Raw genomic sequence first — 22268 nt, 5'->3', positions numbered from 1 at the left:
ATCCGCTAACCCTGAGAAGTAGTCGTATTGGTCAACACTCAACAGGTATGAATACCTCGAAAAGAAAGTATAAGGACTCTGGACCAACAAAGGTGGCACATGCAATGCACCTTCAAGTATTAGTTGCGGAGCCCATTTGTAACACACACACACACCTAGTACCTGGTCCTGGTCCTGGTAAACACTGCCATTACGGTCACGTGTCCCCTTGCGGGGCCGACAATATGGAACGACGAGCGACGGCAGTCCGCTGAGAGAGAGGTCAGGGACTCAGGGACCATGTTCGAGAGAGCCATCTCTGGCAGCTACATGATGATCTGGCTTATCATCGGAAATGATTCCTCTCACGGCTGCCGCTTGAAGTGGTCCATCACTCTCCACAACAGAGCGAACATTCCATGAGCCAATGCTGAGAGTCGTTCCAAGTCGTCGTCTTCGTGCGGTAGTTTGCTCCACTCGCGGGCTTGCAAGGCCTCGCGAAGGACTCCGAGGTGGGGGCGACGAGGAGAGTGTCGGCATCGTAACTATCCGACCAAGTCTCCTGTCGATAAAGACCCCACCTCAGGCACTGTTGGCCTGGACGGCCCGGCCTGGACACACACACACACACACACGCGCGCGCGCGCGCACACGCACACACACACCTTACCTGACCTTTGACGCCCATCGCCGGAGGCGATGATAGCAATGCTACGGCAGAAGCCATAGCAACTTGTGCTGGGATTACACCAGTCCATTCAACAGCTTGCAAGGCTGAAGAATTGACCGTCACCTGGTCACTATTCAGCCTGGTCTACACCATACAGCTATTTGGAGTGACATTTTCTGGCCAGTGAACCCCTATTTTTGGTCTTTTCATTTTTTTTTTTTTTTTTACACACACACACACACCTGTCCTGGAGATGGTGGAGCTAACGGAACCGGCGAGAACACACGCGTACATGACTGAACGCTGCTGGGCAGTCGGGTGCGAGCCAGTCCTCGAGCACCGGTGACGACTGCGGCCTTGCGCAGTCCGAAAGCAGCGGGCATACACCTTGTACACAGCACAGCGCGCAGCACAGCAGGCATCCTGCACATAGACTTGCCAGGGCTCGGGAGACTGAGGTGCGGAACAGCGGTGAACAGCTAGACCACCCTTGCTTCGAAACCAACGCCCACAATCTCCACAGTGGCAAGCCCCTCGCTGCTCAGTAATCAGCTTGGCCCGCTCAACCACACTCGTCACATTTGTGGCGAGCACGATCTCCAGTGCGCGAGAATGACGGATTGCAATCCGCACATACCACTGGGCCAGGCTGAGGCACATTCTCCACAGGCTCGGCGTACATAGCCCGCCAGTCAGCGCGGGACTCACAAGCAATAGGGTACCATTCCTTGGTGAGGCCACAAACTCTTAGGTCGGAGACAACGCAATCCTTCCAGCGCTTGCGAGGGCCATGTGCTGGGCGACGTGTGGGAAGTGAGCCAAACAGGATCTGTCTCGGCATCCGGCTACTGTCCATCTGGGCAACATGGCCCAGCCACTCTAGGCGACGCTGTGCAACCTTCACGCAGATGGTATCAGTGTCACCCCACATCTCCAACAGTTGGGCGGGGGCACATACACACACACACACAGGGCCTGCTCTAGACATTCAACTCAGCCCGGTCAGAGTGTACCTGGCGCATGCAGGCCAGCCGGGTCAAGCCGGGTCAGATCATCCTGCAGAAAAACAACCAAAAAGCCTGCTCAAAACGCAGGAAAACAGAAAGGCGAATTTATTACCGGAAATCGGAAATTTTAGAGAACAAGGCGAACTATCAAAGTCCGCAAACGCAGAAGGTAAACAACATTATTGTGAAGAATGCCAAGCAGTAACATAATAGAGCACTGGGGGGGGGGGCTGCAGCACCTTGTGGAGTGGCTGCTTGCTGCGACTGAATCACCTGCATGGCCAAGCCGACTGGCATCTGCTTCACCATCTGCTGAAAGGCTTCAGCAGACTGGAGAACTGGTGGAGATGCAACTGCTGCTGCTGCTGCTTGCGCTGGCGCTAAGTGACTGGCGCTGCTGCTGCTGTTGCTGGTGGCGCTGTTGCTGCTGCTGGTGCTGCTGCTGCCGCTGCAGCTCTGGGTGTGCGGGCCAGGTCCCTCCGTTCAGACGAGGTTGACGTTGCAGTCGTAGTGCGCTGAGTCACCTCAGAATGCCATGCAGCCATAGTCTTGTCGTAGTTGAGGCAGTGAGTTCTTACCTTTCAACCACGCATCGCAACCAAATCCACCGCCGCTCGTCTTCCTTTGGAAATGCGTCTTGCACAAAGCGCATGACATGGATAGACTGCCTTGGTCGTAGTCCAGCCAGGGTTGACCTTTCTTCCAAGAGTCTTGGAAAGCGTGAGTTTTTTTCTCTTCGCTGCGGGCTCCATCGTCCAAATCACCAGTCGGCTGAAAACTTGCAACTGTGTCAAAAGCTATAGCCAAAGTTACGCTTTTGACTACCTGCCCCATCGACTTCCTGCGTGATGTCCTGACTTCCTGCTCGCCGCTGGCCAGATCGCGCTCGAACCAGTTGACCACAGTTGTCCCTACTCCCTAGTCGAGTTTCTGTCGCTTGTAGACTGTGGTCTGTAGCAGGGAGTAGTAAAATACACTGGTCTGTAGTGTGTACGGTTGCACTAGATTTGCAACAGATGGGGTCCGCGAGTCGTAAAATACGGGTATTTTAGGAATCCAGTTTGTTAGTTTGAGACATTTTTCAGCCGGGTCAGACTGGACCCGGTGTTATCTGTTCAGCCAGGTCGTGCAGTTCCCCAGCCGGGCGCGTGACCCGGCTGACCCGGCTCTCCAGCAGGCCCTGACACACACACACACACACACACACACACACACACACACACAGTGACACACACACAATATCTCCACTCTATACCCCCCCCCCCCTACACACACACACACACACACACACACACACACACACACACACACACACACACACACACACACACACACACACACACACAGAGGCACGACTAACGGAGAAAAGTACATTGCTGTTTGACTGAGCTCCGAGTTCAAACGCACCCCTGCAGGACATGGAATGGAAACCTAAACGGATTGTTGAGGTACCATCACACTGCTTTCACTGTTCGCATCAGAATGCTTAGAAAGAAGTACTGTAAGAGTTGAACAGTTTCCTCTGAGACAAAAATGCGATAATACTCATAAAAAGGACACACTTCAGGCTCATTACAAACATCTTGAAAGTTTTTGTCTTCACAAGTATACTTTCAAGCCTTCTCATCAGGTGAAATACAGGCAAGGGAAAAGGAACAGGAACAGTGGATTAAATACAGTAAGAAGGTGGTAAAGCATGTGCGGTGGACACATCCGATTTCACATGGCTAGTCGAGTGGACCCTAGAAGAATAACAAGATCGGCAACGGCGGCGATGGCAGCGACTAAAGCACAGACAGAGGCAACGGCTAGGGTCCACTCGACTAGCCATGTGAAATCGGATGTGTCCACCGCACATGCTGATTGTTCTGATGTTAGTTCTGATAAGTATGAGTCGTCCATTGCTAGTCATTTGTTTGAGCATCCTGATTGTCGTGCTGTGTATTCGGATGATTGTTTTTCGATTGTGTCACGTGTACGCAGTGCTAGATTGCTGAATGTTTTGGAAGCTGTATACATTCACACAAGGAAACCCAACCTTTGCAAGCAGAAACAAATCAAATTCACACTTAGGCTGTTAGGTAGGTCGTCAAAACCTCGTTAGTTACATGTATGTCCAGTGGTTGTCTCTTGTTGTCGCACTACATGTCGCGCTTATTGAGTTTTCTCGCATTTGCACCTTTGTGTCATTATTGCAATCTTCGCTGTTTACTTTAGCTATCTTCTTTCTTTCTTTCTTTCTTTTTGCGCTGTTTTACCACCTTCTTACTGTATTTAAGGTACTAGTACTCCTTTGTAGGGTCAAAAATCGAAGTTTAGAAATCGGCTTTTTTGACTCTTTCAGTGGACGCACAAGGCCCTGAACCTGTGGAATCCAAAATTTGAGGCGAATCGGCACAGTCTTTGCAGAGTTACAGGCCAGTGAAGTGCGTGGGTATGTACGATGTACGCACTGCAGCGTGACCATGCTAGCTGTCAGAAGAGCAAAAATGAGTACTCATGCCACGTGGCAAAAATTCAAATATTCGTTACCATGACTGCACAAAATGGCGACCCAGCGTAAAAACTGGGTTCCCTTGCGCTTTTTGCATCACAAACAGCAACTATTCTGCACTCGCTGATCGAGCTTGAAGATGGGAAACAAAAAAATGGAAAGGTAGATACTACGTTGCCAAAAAGAAGAAATATTATGGAAAGAAGCCTGAAACAGCTCCCGATCCTAACCCTGTTCCTGTGGAAGCGGAGCCAGAAGATATTGGACGTAGCTCTTCATTTGCAAAGCTCGTCGGCTGCAAACCCTGGTGGGAGCAGGAGACATCAGACAGCGATGGCGATGTTGGAACGGAGTCTGATACCTCACTGACCTCGAACCCAGACACGAGTGACAGCAGTGATGACAGTGATTGTTTCGAGGCTGATGAGCCCCATACTGGTGCGGGAAACGTATTTTCGACTTGGAGCAGCTGCAGGAGATTCTGCTGAAATGTGTGTGCAGTTTGTAAAGTTGGCGGTATCATTTTGGAAAAGGAGAGACAGCAAGGCTTAGGATCACACATGGTCATATCCTGTTCATCAGAATCATGTCCTGGTGCTAATGTCAAGTTTTCATCGTCCATAAGAACAAGATTTTTTGACGTCAACCGATGCTCCGTTTTAGCTGCCAGGCCCATTGGCCGAGGACACTCTGGTCTCCAGAAATTCTGTGCCATTATGGACCTCCCCAAGCCTGTCAACAAGACGAACTTCCAGAAACACCAACAAGCTGCAATTGAGGCTGCACACACGGTTGGCGAGAAAAGCCGCAACTACGCTGCCCAGCAGCTGTTAGCAGAAAATCCCGAAGCCAGAGGCCATCTACAAGTTGCTGGTGCCTGTTTACCGAAGACTGGCAGACCAGGCACTTCTGAAACGGTGCTTGCTTGGTGCCACACAAAATGCCAAAGAAGCATTCAATGGTGTCGTGTGGCGCATGTGCCCGAAGGAAGTCAATGCAGGTCGCTGTTTGGTGGAGCTCGCTGCAAATCTTGCTACATGCACTTTCAATGATGGTGCCATGAGCCCTTGTCAAGTTCTTAAGAGAAATGTCGTGTTCTGTTGGCCATAACACCATCAAGGCACTGAAGAAGGAGGATACGGACCGCATTGCACATGCCGAAGTGGCCAGTTCAGCATTGCAAAAAAGCACAAGAAAGAAGAGGAGAAGAAAGAAAAAGGGCTGGGAAGAGCAAAGAACAGAGCAAGAAGGTGTCACATATGAGGCTGGCGGATTTTAGCTTGGTTTGGTGAGGTTTTGTTGCTGACATTACAGCTTATGCCTGCATTTTTGTCTGTTTTGGACCCCTTTTTTTCACTGTTTTTAGCCTACTGCGAGTGTGTTTTCTGAAGTTTTCTCTTGGATAAAGTGTCTGGACACCCCCCAAAGTATACATTTTTGGAAAGGTGATGCCCAGGCCTAGGGCACCTGGGTGTTTTCAAGAGCAACACTTTAACTAGAACAATCTTTGCCCTCTCTCAAATGTTGCAACACGGTCGCGTATTATATACGTTGTTTTATAAGGTGTATTGTGCGTCCTTTGTTCCTTTGGATGGACTTCTGCTGACCCAGGTGCCCTTCCCCAGACCTAGATGGTTTGGATCCAACAAATTTGGACCCATCAAATAGTCTTTTCCTGGACATTTTTTTAAGAAAATGTGTAGCCCGTCATATCGACAGAATGTGTACATTCTGATTTACATTTTCCAAGGATCTCGCAAAGCATGACAATATATTTTCTGCTGCTGCAATCACTACCCTTTCATCTGTGTGTGGAGAAAATTTGGAGTGATTTGCTTGTGTGGGACCAAAGTAATGCCTCTTCTTGTGCGGTCGGCCCAGATACAGCCGCGAAAAGAGTACTAGTACCTTAATCCACTGTTCCTGTTCCTTTTCCCTTGCCTGTATTTCACCTGATGAGAAGGCTTGAAAGTATACTTGTGAAGACAAAAACTTTCAAGATGTTTGTAATGAGCCTGAAGTGTGTCCTTTTTATGAGTAAGAGTTGAACGTGTCATATTTGCACAAAATCCCACTGAGCGGGCACAAAGTTTAACGACTTCGCCATCACATATGCAGTATGTCTTTTATTTCTCTAGTACAGATGAGTACTATCACAGGGTAGTGGTGGAGGTGATAGTCAACAGTACAGATGAGAGTAGGAATAACATACATTTCTTGAGCTAACGATGGATTCCTTTTCGTTAAAACATTTTAAAAGACGTTGCCCCCGGTTATAAAGATTCACCTCTTACAGTATCGCAAACTCCCCTAATCCAGACTCTCCGTATTCGGGCACTATCGTCTACCAGCGCACCTTTCTGACCCTCCCCAGCTCACAAACATGAAATAACAACGAGAAACAGCACCAGAAAAAATAGTAATTGTCATAACAACTTTAAAAAAAAGTTCGTACTTGCATGCAGCTGCAGTATGTACTCGTACATTCCGAGTTGTCACTACACATAGTTGTCCTAAGCTAGGTTACCATGGTTACGGGCAATTCGTAGCTACGGGCAGTGGCCGGTCCTAACGTGCACTGATGAGGGGAGTTCTACGTCTTTACTACACACAAAACTGAGGCATGTGCGAGCAATAAGCCTCGGACCCATGTACAGGCCGCACCGCTATTGCGTGAAATTTCCACAGGACAAAAAGAATAACACGCACACGAGACTGTCATTCAAGATTTATTGTATAACCCCACCAAAGAGCAGTTTGAGCAAACTTCCACAGAGGTGGTCTGGTGTCAGAAAAGTATGACTTCAGATAAAAACAGATATGCCGCACAACTTGAACTTTACTTGCAAGTTCGATCCCATACCTCAAGTCAACTGATGCCTGCTGTAAAATACTCTGCATCTGCACAGGACTTTAGACCTGGGGTGGAATCATGCTGCTTCCGGACTAGATGTCTTATAAAGATATTTTATCTAGTATAAAACAGGGTAAGAGGTGGCTGGCAGGGCCGTTGCCAACTTGAGGTAAGAGACAGTGTGGCCGTGTTCAGCGGCTTGGTACAACAAGACGACAGTCGGAAGCAGGAATTACGCCTGCAAAGCACCTCCAGGCAGCGCCCCGGCAACGTGTGGAGCAACGCAGCGCATGCTGGCAGGACGACACCAGCCCTCAGCTAGTACTGTAATCATAACCAATCCAAAAAACAAAGAAACAGAAACGTGGCAGCATACCAAAAATCAGACACCTTCTGCAACTGCAACTGAGTATTTTTGTTGTTGTGCTTGTACCTGTCATACCTGTCAGTAAAACATCCGGGCACGCTCACCAAAGGCGTCCGTTCTAAACCTATCCCTAGCCATGCCGCGTTGTAAGAACAGTGAAACCTTAGAAATACGGACAACCAAGGCACCAGCCCAATCCATCTTCAATTCAAAAGTGCCCTCTTCATTCGGGATATTGAGGTTTGCAAACGTGCACTTCTAGGACACTGGCAAAGGCTGTCATGAGTCGATCCGCTCCAGGTACCTGTGCTTCTTGCAGCGTGTCCTTTCACGACTGGCTGCTGCTCCACGCAGCAGTGGAACTTCAGGACTGGCTGCTGCTCCACGCGGCAGTGGAACTTCAGGACTGGCTGCTGCTCCACGCAGCAGTGGAACTTCAGGACTGGCTGCTGCTCCACGCGGCAGTGGAACTTCAGGACTGGCTGCTGCTCCACGCAGCAGTGGAACTTCAGGACTGGCTGCTGCTCCACGCGGCAGTGGAACTTCAGGACTGGCTGCTGCTCCACGCAGCAGTGGAACTTCAGGACTGGCTGCTGCTCTACGCAGCAGTGGAACTTCAGCTACACGTACAGGGTGATCACTGATCAGACAATAATGCCTCGTGTGTGCAACTGCACATTGCTGCCAATGGGCGGGGTTTCAACAGTGTTGTCTTATAGCGAGCTGTATCTACTATCAGGACTTGCACATGTTCTGCCGTTTTACATCACCCCCCCCCCCCCCCCCCCCCCCCCCCCGCCCGCCGACAACACTGTACAAGACAACCTGTTATAATTTATAAGGCAATTTTTCCATCTTACCTCCTATACAAGACATGAAACATCGATCGAGCTAGCCCAGGCCATTTGTATTGTCTTGTAATGAGGGAATTTAACCAGTGGGACAGCTGAAGGTGACCTTGTAAAGGATTTTGTCTACAAACGAATTATCTCTTATCCGGACTCGCATGCACGACTGCTAAATGCATTTCGTCAGGGGATTTCGGATCGTTGTCTACTAATGAGGTTTGGCTTGTAGCCAGCGATGTCATACTAACGAGGGTATACCTGTACACAGCGAGTCATTCATGTGCATGGACATGTTAAAGTGGGATTCATTTATGACTGTGACGTAAGTTAGTGCAGATGAACGTAGGAATCTCCCAAACACAAGTAATAGACCGCTCGGTATTTACTGTACAAAAACCAGGAAAAACTGTGAAGGTGTATGCCAGTCATCTACATTCTGCCTTGATGGCGGGTTCCCTTCAACGTACAGTCGAGTCGGAAAGCGGCTTTTGACCTTCCCACACTGGTTGCGACATTGGTGGCATGGATTGGCTGGGCTGGGTTGGAAACGCTGGCACTCGGCGTGGAAGGATGTCGACGACATCGTTCGGCGTCTCGGCTTGTTTCTGAAAATGTCCACCCAGCAGTACGCAACGCGAAAACACACACATAATCAGACTCTACTGGAATGGCCTTCGACAGCTGTGCCATGTGCATTAGTACCCAGGGAGAAAGTGAGTCATGATAATAATTATGATCACAGTCAAGTGTTTTCATGAGCTTTAGTGTATTACAATAATGTATATATGTTTTGTGAGTCGTACATAATGCACAGGGCTAAGTGAAGCAGCCACTGAAGAACTTCTTTTTCAATATTAAAATCTTTCCGGCTGATGAATACCGGCATTCTTCATAATTTCTACACAGGATGTGTACGCGCATGCACACGGCTGCTTCTGCTGTTGGTGATGAAAGCGGAACACTGCAATTATCTACCACTGAACAAATCAGTCCCCCCCCCCCCCCCCCACACACACACATACACACAGTTATGTTATCCGACAGCCGAGGGCTATTCATTGCGTACGTCTTAGAATTTGCTAGCAAAGAAATAGGAAACCTAACTATGATGATCTGTTAGGATCGTACGGCTTGCAAGAGACCAACGGGGAAACGACACAAATCCATGAAAGCAACAGGAAAATGATGTACCATACCGTAGCGAGCTCCTCGTCAAACTCCAGGTGGCCCATGCCGTCAAAGGTGTTCAAGTCCAACACCACGAGCAGAGAGCAGCATACGCCATTCAGAATCATCGGGCTGCGCAAGTGAACCTGAACAACAGAACGACACAGATGAGTCGCGTGTGTAGTCACGGATTAGCCATACTCCTGCAGTCATTTGTGGTTGGGTGAAATGTGCTTGACAACGATGACAGCAGGCGATCTACCCAGGTTAGACCTCGTCCAAGTGCAGCACAGTCGCCGTCGTCAATCGACGGCCATCACTTCAGAGAAACGTTGCTTTCCTAGACATAATCTATGGGTGTTTTAAATTACTTTCTACATAGTCATGCCGTCACTTTCTATATAGTCATGCCGTCACTTTCTACATAGTCATGCCATCACACTATCTACATAGTCATGCCGTCACACTATCTACATAGTCATGCCGTCACACTATCTACATAGTCATGCCGTCACTTTCTACATAGTCATGCCGTCACACTATCTACATAGTCATGCCGTCACACTATCTACATAGTCATGCCGTCACACTTTCTACATAGTCATGCCGTCACACTTTCTACATAGTCATGCCGTCACTTTCTACATAGTCATGCCGTCACACTATCTCAGTAGCCTTGCTCTGTCCAAGCATCACAACAAAATGCACAATGTCCTGCTTCATTGTTCAATGCCGTTACTATTCCTGTTACTAGTGCTCAACGAGAGAGCTTGGAAGCTCAGGGCCCTACGCTATGCTTTTTTTGCCTTGATGACCTAGACAAAAAAAAGCATAGGGATGTTATAAATTCTTTTAAAAAATCATTTTTTTAAAGACATAACCTGGGATTCGAACCCGCACTATCGCGCGCCCTTCATACATCCCCGATACACTTCGCATACATTTGTTTGTTTGTGTCACCTCTGGCGTTATCCGTATCTACCGGCAAAAAAAGCATAGGATGTTATAAATTTTTCAATTCTCCTATTTTTTTCCAGGCATATCCTGGGATTCGAACCCGCACTATCGCCCTACATGCATTCCCCCATACACTTCGCATTCATACCCATTCTTCCAAGTTGTTTCACATTGTGATCTTGCATTTGAAAGCCCTATTTGAATATGCATTGTGGCCAGCCGTCTTTGATGGCACGGTACGGTAGGGGATAGGTACGGGACAGGTACGATCGAGGGTAATACGACACCGTCTCCCGTACCGTACCATCAAACACAGCTGGCCACATACAGCTGCCCGCAATATTCAAATAGGGCTTTCAAACGCAAGATAATAACGTGAAGCAACTTGGAAGAATGGGTATGAATGCGAAGTGTATGGGGGAATGCATGTAGGGCGATAGTGCGGGTTCGGATCCCAGGATATGCCTGAAAAAAAATAGGAGAATTGAAAAAATTATAACATCCTATGCTTTTTTGCCGTCAGATACGGATAGCGCCAGGCGTGACACAAACACACAAACAAACAAATACCAAATTAAAGCTGTGTGGACCCTGGCTAGCGCCAGACGTTACTGAAGTAACGTCTTCTGCATAGCTACGGGAATAATAATAATAATAATACCACAGCACGCGTACAAAGGCCAAAGAACAATGCATGAGAATACACTGAAATTAAGCCAAGTCCGCTTCTGTCTCCAGTCAACAAAAAACTCATTCATAAACAATGTCTGATCTCCATTTCGACTTGTCTGCAGCAGCAAATGCAGACTAGTGCTCAATAGTAACAGGAAAACAAGATGCTGATCATCGCCAATGCTTACGATCATGAACGGGTCGAAAAGTTGAGCCTCTCCAGAATTGTTTTTTAGCAATCTAGTGAGGAATGCACTTCCAATACTACTTTGAAGTACATCTTTGAGAAGTCTTTATTCAGCACGTGGACACAAATATATGCAGGTAAAGAGTCTCGAAGTCCACTGACACAAAGTCTTCTTTACAGTGAAACCTCGTTAAGAAGAGCACCGATAAGACAAACTTTCGCTTTAGAAGAACTAGTATTCATAACTATATTGCAGAAAACACTGTGTATTCACTGGGTATAAAATATGGATAAGAAGAACTCTCGTTATTGCAAACAAATACCACTGGTCCCTTAGTGTTCGTCCTAAAGAGGTTTGACTGTACTTCGAAGTGCATGCTTGTTCAAAATCAGCCGATGATCACTAAGTCCAGCCCAGCCAACCGTTGAGTTCATTGGCTCGGTTGCCGAATGCTAAAACTACTTCTCTGGAAAAGTTTACATGACTACTTGTCCAGATCCCATTTCCATCCGAATTAGAGTAAGATTTGCTAGCCTAACCCGACCTAAATGGGTTTGGAAAATCCCCAAACTCACTAACATAAGATTAGTAATATCTGAATGACCTGTACTGTACTAAGTTATCACAATCAATCAGGCAAGTCAAAGGTGCTGCCAGGAATAAAAGAAAAGGAGTCCCGATGAGCCAAGACCATACCTTATCAGGTTCTCTGTCGAAGTCGGCGTATTCACTGGACGGTGCGGTGGCATTTTTAGCCATGGGAAAGCGGAGCGGTAGGTTTGTTCCACATGCTTTGAATGCCTAGCCAAGATGGGAAAAGTCAACAAGTCACAGCGTACGTCGTTCTACTTGCCAATTGCACCTACCACACTAAGCTATGACAAAATAGTACATGATGCATACGCTAATGCATAAGCACATGTATGGTTGCCTTGCACATCACATGATGGCGTTTAGTAAGATTTTACCCCTGTTACGTTATAGATGGATCTATGATTGAGCATGGCGACCTGCATTGATCTAGTATGCACGCTTTTTTTCTTTGTCCCAGTTGTGTTTTTCTCCCTCCCTCCCTCCCTCCCTCCCTCCCTCCCTCCCTCCCTCCCTCCCTCCCTCCCTCCCTCCCTCCCTCCCTCCCTCCCTCCCTCCCTCCCTCCCTCCCTCCCTCCCTCCCTCCCTCCCTCCCTCCCTCTCTCTCTCTCTCTCTCTCTCTCTCTCTCTCTCTCTCTCTCTCTCTCTCTCTCTCTCTCTCTCTCTCTCTCTCTCTCTCTGAGTCGGTGTGTCTTATTGTAAGCTGTACAAGCTGATGTATTTGTAGCATTTTCTGGTTAGACAGTTATTAGCTGATATGTTCTATCATTACTTTGCAACGACACTGATTGCGGGTCGCATTTTACCTCCAGCCATCCTCCATCATTAATCATGCATCTTCGCACTCAGTCCGCAAATATTCTGAAGCTAACCAGTTTGCCTTCTGGCATTTGGTGTGTGGGAGCAGCATGCGGGGTTGGTGTGTGGGAGTAGCATGCGGTTGGTGTGTGGGGGCAGCATGCGGTTGGTGTGTGGGGGCAGCATGCGGTTGGTGTGTGGGGGCAGCATGCGGTTGGTGTGTGGGGGCAGCATGCAGTTGGTGTGTGGGGGCAGCATGCGGTTGGTGTGTGGGAGCAGCATGCGGTTGGTGTGTGTGGGGACAGCATGCGGTTGGTGTGTGGGGGCAGCATGCGGTTGGTGTGTGGGGGCAGCATGCGGTTGGTGTGTGGGGGCAGCATGCAGTTGGTGTGTGGGGGCAGCATGCGGTTGGTGTGTGGGAGCAGCATGCGGTTAGTGTGTGGGCCCATACATTGGGCTTCTACACGCGGCTGTACTCATGACGTGCCCAGGTGGGTGAGGGACGTGTTTTTCGAATGTTTTGCTGCAGGCTCAAATTATTCAGCAAGAAGACAGTAGCTTTTGTTTGGTGTGTCACTTGCCGTGGTTGAACCGTTTTCAGACGTCCAAAGTTCTGGAGGAACTTTTCAATCGTGTTTTTCAGTACTTTTTTCTAGTTGCTCGGCGGGGAAATGCTCATATTCGTGTAGAGTACCCTCAAATTTAGTATGATCGAGTCGTCCTGCAACTTCAGGAGGCAGCAAAAGCCTGCCAAATTACCTGAACGATGGCAAGTGACACAGAAATGGAGACAGGTGACAGCAGCGAGGACGTAGTTGGAGATCTGTGTAAAGTGCTGGGTTTGACTCAGAGGTCGCTGCTAAGTTCAGTGGAAAATGACGATGCATTTAGGTCGCTGAAGTGTAGTGCTGAGAGATAGTCCAATGGTCAATGGTCTTGGGTTGGAGCTTTTCCGATTGAAAGGAATGGAGAAATTGACGTTCAAGGCTTTCACAACATGGCTGGAAGGGATATCCGGGAGAGAACGTTCGACTTAAAATTTGAAGGCAGTGTCTGGCAAAGTGAACAGACTGAAAGACAGACGTACCTACCTCCTGAAAGCAAACAAAGAGCAGTGGCATTTGCTTTCTGAGCAGGTATTTTTTCTTCCAGCTGGAGAAGAAGCAAGTTCCGGGTCCAGAGCAGGATCAAGCAGCGAAGCTGAGAGCAAATCCACCATGTCCAGATGTGACCAGGCCACTGTAGAGATGATGACTGCTGAACTAGTGTCCATGGAAGGAGAACTTGCTGCTGTGAACAAAAGGAAAGATGCTCTGGAGGAGACTGTGAAAAGGCAGCGGGATAAGATCAGGAATGCCACAAAGAAGGTGAAGCGCCGAAACAGTGCCCTTGCAGAGGCCCAGGATAATGAGGAGAATATGGAGTTTTGGATCTGAAGCGCAAGCTTACAAATGAGCAGCACCGTGTTTATTACTACCAAAAGCAGCTGTCAGTCAAGAACGAGAAAATGAGGGTGCTTGAATGTTGCCTGGCGGAAGTTCACCGATTGCTCTCTGCGGCTCAGAGCAAGATTTCTTCTCTTGAGGCTGGCCTGCTGGATGCGCATGAAGAAATGGAAGACTGTGGTACAGACGTGCAGACGATGGATGGTGAGAAATATCGAGATACTGTGAGGGAGTGCTGTCTAGGCTTACTGGCGATGCGGAATGTGGGAGTAAGGCATGTCGGTCCAGTTATCCAAACCATACTGAAAATTGCATCACGGTATATAACTGCTCCTTTGCAAACTTGCACACCATTGCATACCTGATGAGGGCAATTTTGCCGAAACGTAAAAAAAATTGATTGAGAAATGAGTTCGAGTTTGCAGAGTGAATGGGAAGAGAGCGAGTCTGCTTCTGAAACCATTTTTTTCTATACTGAAAATGGTCGGTAAATCAGCTGATCCCCTTCCAAGTGCCGGGCTACTCTCCAAAATGCTTGTAGAGCTCAAGCAAATCAGTTCAATGCAAATTGGCGAGTCCCTGATGGAAGCATCTAGCACCACCCTCCACAGCGATGGCACAAGTAAGGGTGGCTTCAAGTTCGGCAGCTACAAAGTGGCACTGTGACGAACTGCCACAGAAGTGCTGACTCTGGGAATTGTGGACATGAAGTGTGGTAGTGCAGACCATGTGTTGGACAAGCTGAAGCACGTACTGGGAGACGTCGCGAGTGCTTGCAGTGGCGACGGCAAAGAACAAATTGCAGAGAAGATCTTGAAAGGCATCACCAATACCATGAGTGACTGCTGCATAGTGCAGAAGAAATTCAACGAACTGCTTCAGAAATACCGTGCTGGCGTATTGCCAAGTGTTGTTGGTGGATGGGAGGATTCGACATCGGAGCAGCAGAGCAAGTTAACAACAATGAGCAACTATTTCTGCGGACTCCACTATATAGCTGGATTAGCGGACCAAGCCCAAGAGTGCCTGAAGAAGTGGAAAGAGGTCCATTTTTAAGGCAAGGCATTTGGGGCCACAGAGCTGGCACAGGTGTTTGACACGACCGAGTCTAGAGTGATCCGCATGCTTCGCACCACTGCCAACGCCTTTGAAAAGCATGGCAACGATCAGGCCAGCTGCACGGCTGACTTCAATGTTTACAATTACATGGAGGAGACTGGCATTCCTGTCCCACTTGCCGAGCTACGTGGTAACCGCAGCTATGTTTGCTTCTACAACGGCGCCGGTGTGTGCTATTTACAAGAGACCCTTCTCCACTTCCTCCGGGATATCCATGGCGATACCAATCTGATGTTGAAAGCTGTCAAGGCCGATCTGTCCGTAGATAAGCTCTGTGCAGGCGCCAGAGCACTTGGTTTACTATCGAAGCTTGTTATCACCCCCCCCCCCCCCCCCCCATGGAAAGCTCTCGAGGACGCAACATTATCCATTTTCGACATGTCGACACGGTACACAGAGCTGTACAGACATTTTGTCGAGTGGTCGGAAGATGCCTCGCCGCTGCTTGATGGTACAGCTCGCCCGTTTGCCAGTGCCATTCCCAACCTGCTTGATGTCGTCATGACCCGATTGCTTGAGCCAGATGAGAGCGATGCCGTCACCCAGGAAATCCTTCAGGTACTGTGTGCGGCATATGCGGTGTACTCTGCACGGCTTCTTGCAGATCACTTGTCAGACGGGAAATTACATGATCCATCCGATGATGTCAGGCAGCAGAGTCAATCAGTTGCAAGTACGAATGCTGTGCCACGGTCTGAGAGGGATTTCGCTCAGCTTGACCGTATGATCAGGGAAAAGCCATGTGCTCACACCGTCGCCCTGGAGGGCATGATTATGTTCACGAACAACAAAACAGCAGTTTGGCTGTCAGCAAAAAGTGAAGAGGACCGAGCTGCTATCCTTGCCTCAGCTCGCCAGTCGACTCCAGCTGTTCAGGCTCCAGCTGTTCAGGACCTGTACGAGAAATGCTGCCAAGAGATCAGAGACCACCGAATGAAACTGAGTCCTGAAAGACAAGGAGGAGGAGATAGCCAAGAAGAAGGCAAGAGACACACGCCAGAAAGAAGACCTTACCCGAGATGTCCACAAGTACGGCGGTCTTTGGGGTTCTACTGCTGAGGTGTATGCTGGTGTGGCAGCCCTCCGCACTGTTGCTGAAAAACGAAGTGCGCTGAGGGCACAGCTTCTGTTCCGTAAAACTTTGCTGCACCAAAATGCACCAGCTGCCACATTCTCCCTCTTGAAGGATGGGTGGCCGCACCCTGTGGAGAAGCTGGTGGACAACCTGAAGTCCCTGCTACCTGCCACAGTATTGGCATCTGGAGTCACCGATTCGGCCACCACAGATTCCGCCACCGCAACTGGGCCGGCAAGGTCTTTACCGTGGCACCCAGCATCACTGATTCTGACCCGCCGAACCTTGGGGAGTTGGAGCCAGCTCAAAAGCGCGCACCAAGTGTTGCACCATAAAAACCTGACTTACTCCATTTTCAGGAGTTACATGGTCGTCTATAACATGGCCATCTTCACCACCAGACACGGCGTCGCAAACTCTAACACTGCTGTAAAACATAGAACTCTTGTTTTTGTCTTGGTTGCGCTCACCTTCCCCTCCTATATTTTCATACCACTTAGAACCTTCCAAGTTGGAAGGCTGTTGTAGTGCGCACCCAAGACGTGCTAGAGCTCGGATAGCCAGTTAGTTGTAGAACGTCTGTACTGCCGGTCAGTTTTGTTCAATGCTATCGCATGAGTTGATTGTCAAGTAATTGGTAGTGTTAGTGGACATTATTCCCGTAGCTATGCAGAAGACGTTACTTCAGTAACGTCTGGCGCTAGCCAGGGTCCACACAGCTTTAATTTGTGTTTGTTTGTTTGTGTGTTTGTGTCACGCCTGGCGCTATCCCGTATCTGTCCCGTACCGTACCGTACCATCAAACACAGCTGGCCACATACAGCTGGCTGCAATATTCAAATAGGGCTTTCAAACGCAAGATCATAACGTGTAGCAACTTGGAAGAATGAGTATGAATGCGAAGTGTATGGGGGAATGCATGTAGGGCGATAGTGCGGGTTCGAATCCCAGGTAATGCCTGAAAAAATAGGAGAATTGAAAAATTTAGACCATCCCATTTCTTTTTTTGCCGTCATCAAGGCGGTAGACGGTGTCGTATTACCCTCGACCGTACCTGTCCCGTACCTGTCCCGTACATGTCCCGTACCTATCCCGTACTGTACAATCAAAGACGGCTGGCCACAATGCATATTCAAATAGGGCTTTCAAATACAAGATCATAACATGAAGCAACTTGGAAGAATTAGTATGTATGCGAAGTGTATCGGGGGATGCATGCAGGGCGATAGTGCGGGTTCGAATCCCAGGTTATGTCTAAAAACAAAAAGTTGAAACTAATAAGAATTTATAACATCTCTATGCTTTTTTTGTCTAGGTCATGAAGGCAAAAAAGCATAGCGTAGGGCCCTGAGCTTCCAAGCTCGCTCGTTATAATGTAACTTGTAGTTCCTTGGTCCTTTTCTTTACTATAAATTAATCAGTATCTCCATCCGAGTCTATTCTAAAGATGCGTTCGAATTTTCTCTAGCTTCTCGGAGAAATGTATCCCCTGGATACAGGTCTGAAAGAATTCGGTGATTTTTCGCGCGTCAGAGGATCTTGAGTGACTCGACCGCATGACTCATTGTAAGTGTTAGGAACCTCCTCCCGTATAAGCTTACCTACAACCTTTCCCACGCTGGCCTGCATGCACCCAGTATAAAGTCGTGTTGTAACTCGCTTTTCTCTACCTGCTCCCAGTCCCGTGCCATCTCCAAGCGCTTATACAAATGGACGACGATAACTACATTTAGAAGACTATATTTGTGACAAGACGACGGAACCACAACTATACATGACGAACTCAAGACGAAGACATGATGAACTCAAGACGAAGACATGATGAACTCAAGACGAAGACATGGTGAACTCAAGACGAAGACAGCTTTTCATACCACAGCAACACGCGCATGCACCAACATGACGTACACACGACGTACACAAAATAACGTACTACAACAGTCGTACTCACTTTTTGTTCCGTTGGCCTGGGTAGCTACTTGCGCCCATATTTGCCATAGCTACCCAGGCCCTTTATCTTGCATTCGCCCTCAGTCACTCTCGCTCTCTCTTCCATAATGTAGTCGTTTCGTTCGTCTTTGTCTCGGTCTCTTCGTCTCCCATTATAAATGTCTTTCCTCTTTCCCCCTAACCGTTCCTGTGTCCGTTGTGTCTGGGAGGATAACACCATTCTGCATCCCAACAATGGCGCCCCACTTTCCGCTCAACCCACGACCCTGAATTCATCGTCCCAGTCGTCCTCAACTGCCATTCGTCTGAGCGAAAAAGAAAAAAAGACCAGCCATGCGCTCATGATCAACACGTGGCTTTTCGCAGCAGTTTGCATGCGCTGACCACAAAATGCGGGAATCTCGAAGTTTCAAACATCTTTGAAGCTAGGGGAGCTTGGAGAGCTTTGGAGAATCTCCTGAAACTCAGAGAGGATTTTAGAACACTTCTCCAACTTTCCACCGAGTCTCGTACTTTTCCGAAAGGATTGTGAACTCGGGTATTTCATCCAACACATACATCATCACATTTGTGCATATTACCATATGTTGGTGCTTCATGGCTCATACAACAATGCCAGAGGGTGCAAAGCGAAGAATACACGTGCCCCAAACAACAACTGAACCGATCGGGACTCACAATGTGCGAAGTAGAGTCCCTTAGCTCTTTCTTGAGATGCGCAATGCGCTCCTCCTTGGGGCCGTCCACCGTTTCTTTTCTCAGCACATATTTCACCTAATCCACAGCAAATGTAACAATAGATGCAAACACATACCATAATTAACAATACTCGATAAACTCAGATACTAACAATGACTTTAAAAGAGAAGAAGGGTGTAAAACCAGTTGTCGGGCTCGGCAAAAACCGACCCCGGAAAATACACATTTGGCACCCAGCACTTACACAGCCCTTGACGCGAATTCTGTGCACAACGTAGCATCTTTTATTCAAACTCTTTCTGTGCAGAAAGAGTTACACGCACAGGCTATCTCGGCACAAAGTGAACGTGATGCAATAAAATACATGTATTATGGCATTTCAGATCATATGTGCGGGGCCACTATCTGACGGCCATACTAGCGTGGATAACTACTTCAGACGCACACATATACACACCATACACACACACACACACACACACACACACACACACACACACACACACACACACACACACACAAACGGACGCCTTTGGCAGCATTCCGGAATGACATATGGCAATTAGTAGCCCGGTACAACAGACATCATAGAACTACCAAAGTATATGATCTCCAGTACTTCTAATCACCGAGGAGACAACAACCGTAAAATTGCAATGAATAGAACCAACCATGCAGTCGAAACAATGTAAAAATACTAGCTTCCAAAATGTTTTTGTGTGACACTCTTCAGTGGAAACTTGCTGTGCAATAACCAGAACAACCAATATATTCGGTTGCTCCTCCTATGAAGTATAGCGAAATCAGGATGTACAAGCAGTGCAACGCACAGCCAGCCAGTAACGTACTGTAGGTAGTGTGAAAGATGCAGTAAAACCTATCAAGGCGACCACTCGGATAAGGCGACGACCACCTGCCCCAGAAGACCACTGCAACCAGCAGAGGACCAAGATATGCTATTTCCAGTCAAACGACCCCGGCTGGATAAGGAGACCACCTGGTAACAGAGACCACGTTTTGAAGGTCTCTTGAGCGGTCGTCTTAGACAGCCGTTTCACTGTACTGATACTTGTGGATGGGCATGCAAGTGTAAGAACTGTGTGAATGAACATGATGGCCCGGTGTGTGCCTACTACATAAAGAGTGTGAGAGCATTTAATTTCATTACTACCTTTCACAACCTACAGTAGGTTATTGGCTGATTTCGAGTTGCGCTGTGTGTACCTCCAGATTTCGCTATAATTATTTGTTACTCTGGGTACACAAAGAACTCCCAATGTTTTCGACTACGAGTAAACGAATGTTGGTTGGTTCGGTTATTATTCCTCAATGCATAGTAAAGAAAAAAAGGACTAAGAAACTACAAGTTACTCTATATTCACGGTCCACTAACACCGGCACCAGTTACTAAACAATCAGCTCATGCGATTGCGTTACTTGTAGTTTCTTGGTCCTTTTTTCTTTACTATAAATTTATCCTTAGCTCTCCATCCGAGTCCATTCCTCAATGCGTGACTTACATGTATTTCAACTGAGGAGTGCCACATGAAAACGTCACAAGTTTGGAGCATTTTTTACTGCAAAACTTAATTTGTTTTATTCATTGCTATCAATTATGATTTCCGATTCCTATTACGAATTACAGAGCGGTTGTTAGCGCACACTCGATATCAATGAATGTACCACTAGTGCACATATCCGAGGATATCAATCAAAACACATGGTTATTGCTTAGCCGTAGTACATGAAAGTAAAGTACAGCTTTTATAGTACTCAATGATTTTCAGTTCACAGAACATAATAATAATTGTAGTACTCAATGATTTTCAGTTCACAGAATACATTGTACTAGCGGCGGTGGCGGCGGCGTGCGATACGTACCTCGGTGTCTTTGTGAAATTTGGTGAAGAAGTCCTCTTCGAACTTGTTCTTCTGGTCCTCGTGCACTTTCGGCATAGTGCAGCGTGCTCCAGTAGGCCGTGCGCTCGATCGTAAGTCTCCGACTGTAAGTTAGTTGAATCCTGGAATAAACTGATTCGCGGACCACCGGCGCCCCGCTAATGTAGCACCGGAAATAGTATGAAAGTAAGTTAGCAGAAAATAGCGCACCGGTGAAGAAAGAATCTATCGAGCTTTACTTCAATGAAACTCAGGCTCAGGAAGTAACGATTAACGTTAGTTCAAACTACAGTCCGTACCAGTACCGAGCAGAAAGCAACGACTTGCAAAAGTAATAACCCCTGATAACAGTAACAACTACTGATGTTGCGTTGACGTGTTATCATTTTGGTTATGCTATCTCTGCAACAATAATCATTGTACTGACTGCATAGCTACTGACTGCATATGCGCATAGCTACTGTTAGCTGAATCACTACGTAGATCTACGCCTAGGCCTACGTAGCCGGCGTAGGTACAGGTATACCATTGTATACTACGTATGTAGGTAGTAGGTCAAGACGTCTACGGCAGCGTTTTGTACGGACAGTATTCAATGGTATTAGTAGATCATAGTAGATCATGGTGATCTACATGATCTACGATCTCTCTACAAAAGTACAAAAATTTAATAATCAATCATGTAAATCAATCATGTAAAAAAATAAAATAAAATAAAAATCAATCTGACATGTAGTCTACCACATGTGCACACTGTATATTTAAATATACTATAGTACTAGTGGGTAGTATAGTGTTCCGTTGAAGTGTGAATTCTTGAGTTCTTGGGCATTGCTGCTCCATCTACATACATGTAATGTCATTGTCTACTTATTTCAATTTTCCTATAAAGGCCATGGTAAAAAATATCTTTGATTCTCAAGTACTAGTACGCGCGCATCGATTTTTGGTGGCGCACCGACGATTTTTTTTTATTTCTATGCATGCATATGCGTGCATGAAAACGGTCAATGCGAAAGGCATGAATCCGGGAGTAGTAAAATACCGGTATTTTTCTACTCCCTGGCCTGAATAATAAAATAATTATAAATTAAATATGAACCTGTGACGTACACATGTGTGACCCTATCTTTGGAAATGGTATTGGTATGGTATTGATTTATTTGAATTCGGTATCTCAACAGTACATTGTACAACTTGGGAAGATCCGAATGACATAGATACATAAACATAAAAGTGGAGTAATAAAAAATTTGTGGGAATTAAAATAAAAAATCGCTCGCTCGCACTGATTTTCACAGGCTCATGACCTGAGAATCAACTTTATTTTTTACCATGGCCTAATAAAGATTGTGTCAAAGTAGTTCAAGTGTCATACGACATAGTCACCAGCATGCGCAGTCATCGACATAATTACAAAATGTAGTACGAGTCTCGTACTACTACTAGTAGGCACCGGGCAAATATGCTCGAAAAATCTCCCATCATG

General features: G+C 47.3%; 1 protein-coding gene across 1 annotated transcript; it reads right to left on the bottom strand.

Annotated features, from left to right (window-relative positions):
* Positions 1–6550: 6550 nt before the first annotated feature.
* Positions 6551–21171, bottom strand: LOC135804627 (core-binding factor subunit beta-like). The gene is made up of 6 exons (XM_065318541.1): positions 20762–21171; positions 18860–18955; positions 11900–12004; positions 9416–9532; positions 8687–8824; positions 6551–7328 (listed from the first exon to the last, which is right to left on the bottom strand). Exons 1-6 carry the CDS (start codon positions 20834–20836, stop codon positions 7323–7325), a joined length of 537 nt encoding a protein of 178 aa, XP_065174613.1. The 5' UTR covers positions 20837–21171; the 3' UTR covers positions 6551–7322.
* Positions 21172–22268: the final 1097 nt, after the last annotated feature.

The sequence above is a fragment of the Sycon ciliatum genome, chromosome 1 (assembly GCF_964019385.1).
Source record: "Sycon ciliatum chromosome 1, ocSycCili1.1, whole genome shotgun sequence".
Classification (NCBI taxonomy): Eukaryota; Metazoa; Porifera; class Calcarea; order Leucosolenida; family Sycettidae; genus Sycon; species Sycon ciliatum.
The sequence above is the reverse complement of the archived record's forward strand: the minus strand, read 5'-3'. Positions and strand labels throughout refer to the sequence as shown.

What these genes read in the sequence shown, in the direction of transcription:
- LOC135804627 (XM_065318541.1), bottom strand. Translation starts at nt 20,836, where the DNA reads ATGCCGAAAGTGCACGAGGACCAGAAGAACAAGTTCGAAGAGGACTTC. An exon ending in GGGACTCTACTTCGCACATT is followed by an intron (nt 12,005 to 18,859) that starts GTGAGTCCCGAT and finishes CATCTTGGCTAG; the next exon opens with GCATTCAAAGCATGTGGAAC. An exon ending in TCGACAGAGAACCTGATAAG is followed by an intron (nt 9,533 to 11,899) that starts GTATGGTCTTGG and finishes TCTGTTGTTCAG; the next exon opens with GTTCACTTGCGCAGCCCGAT.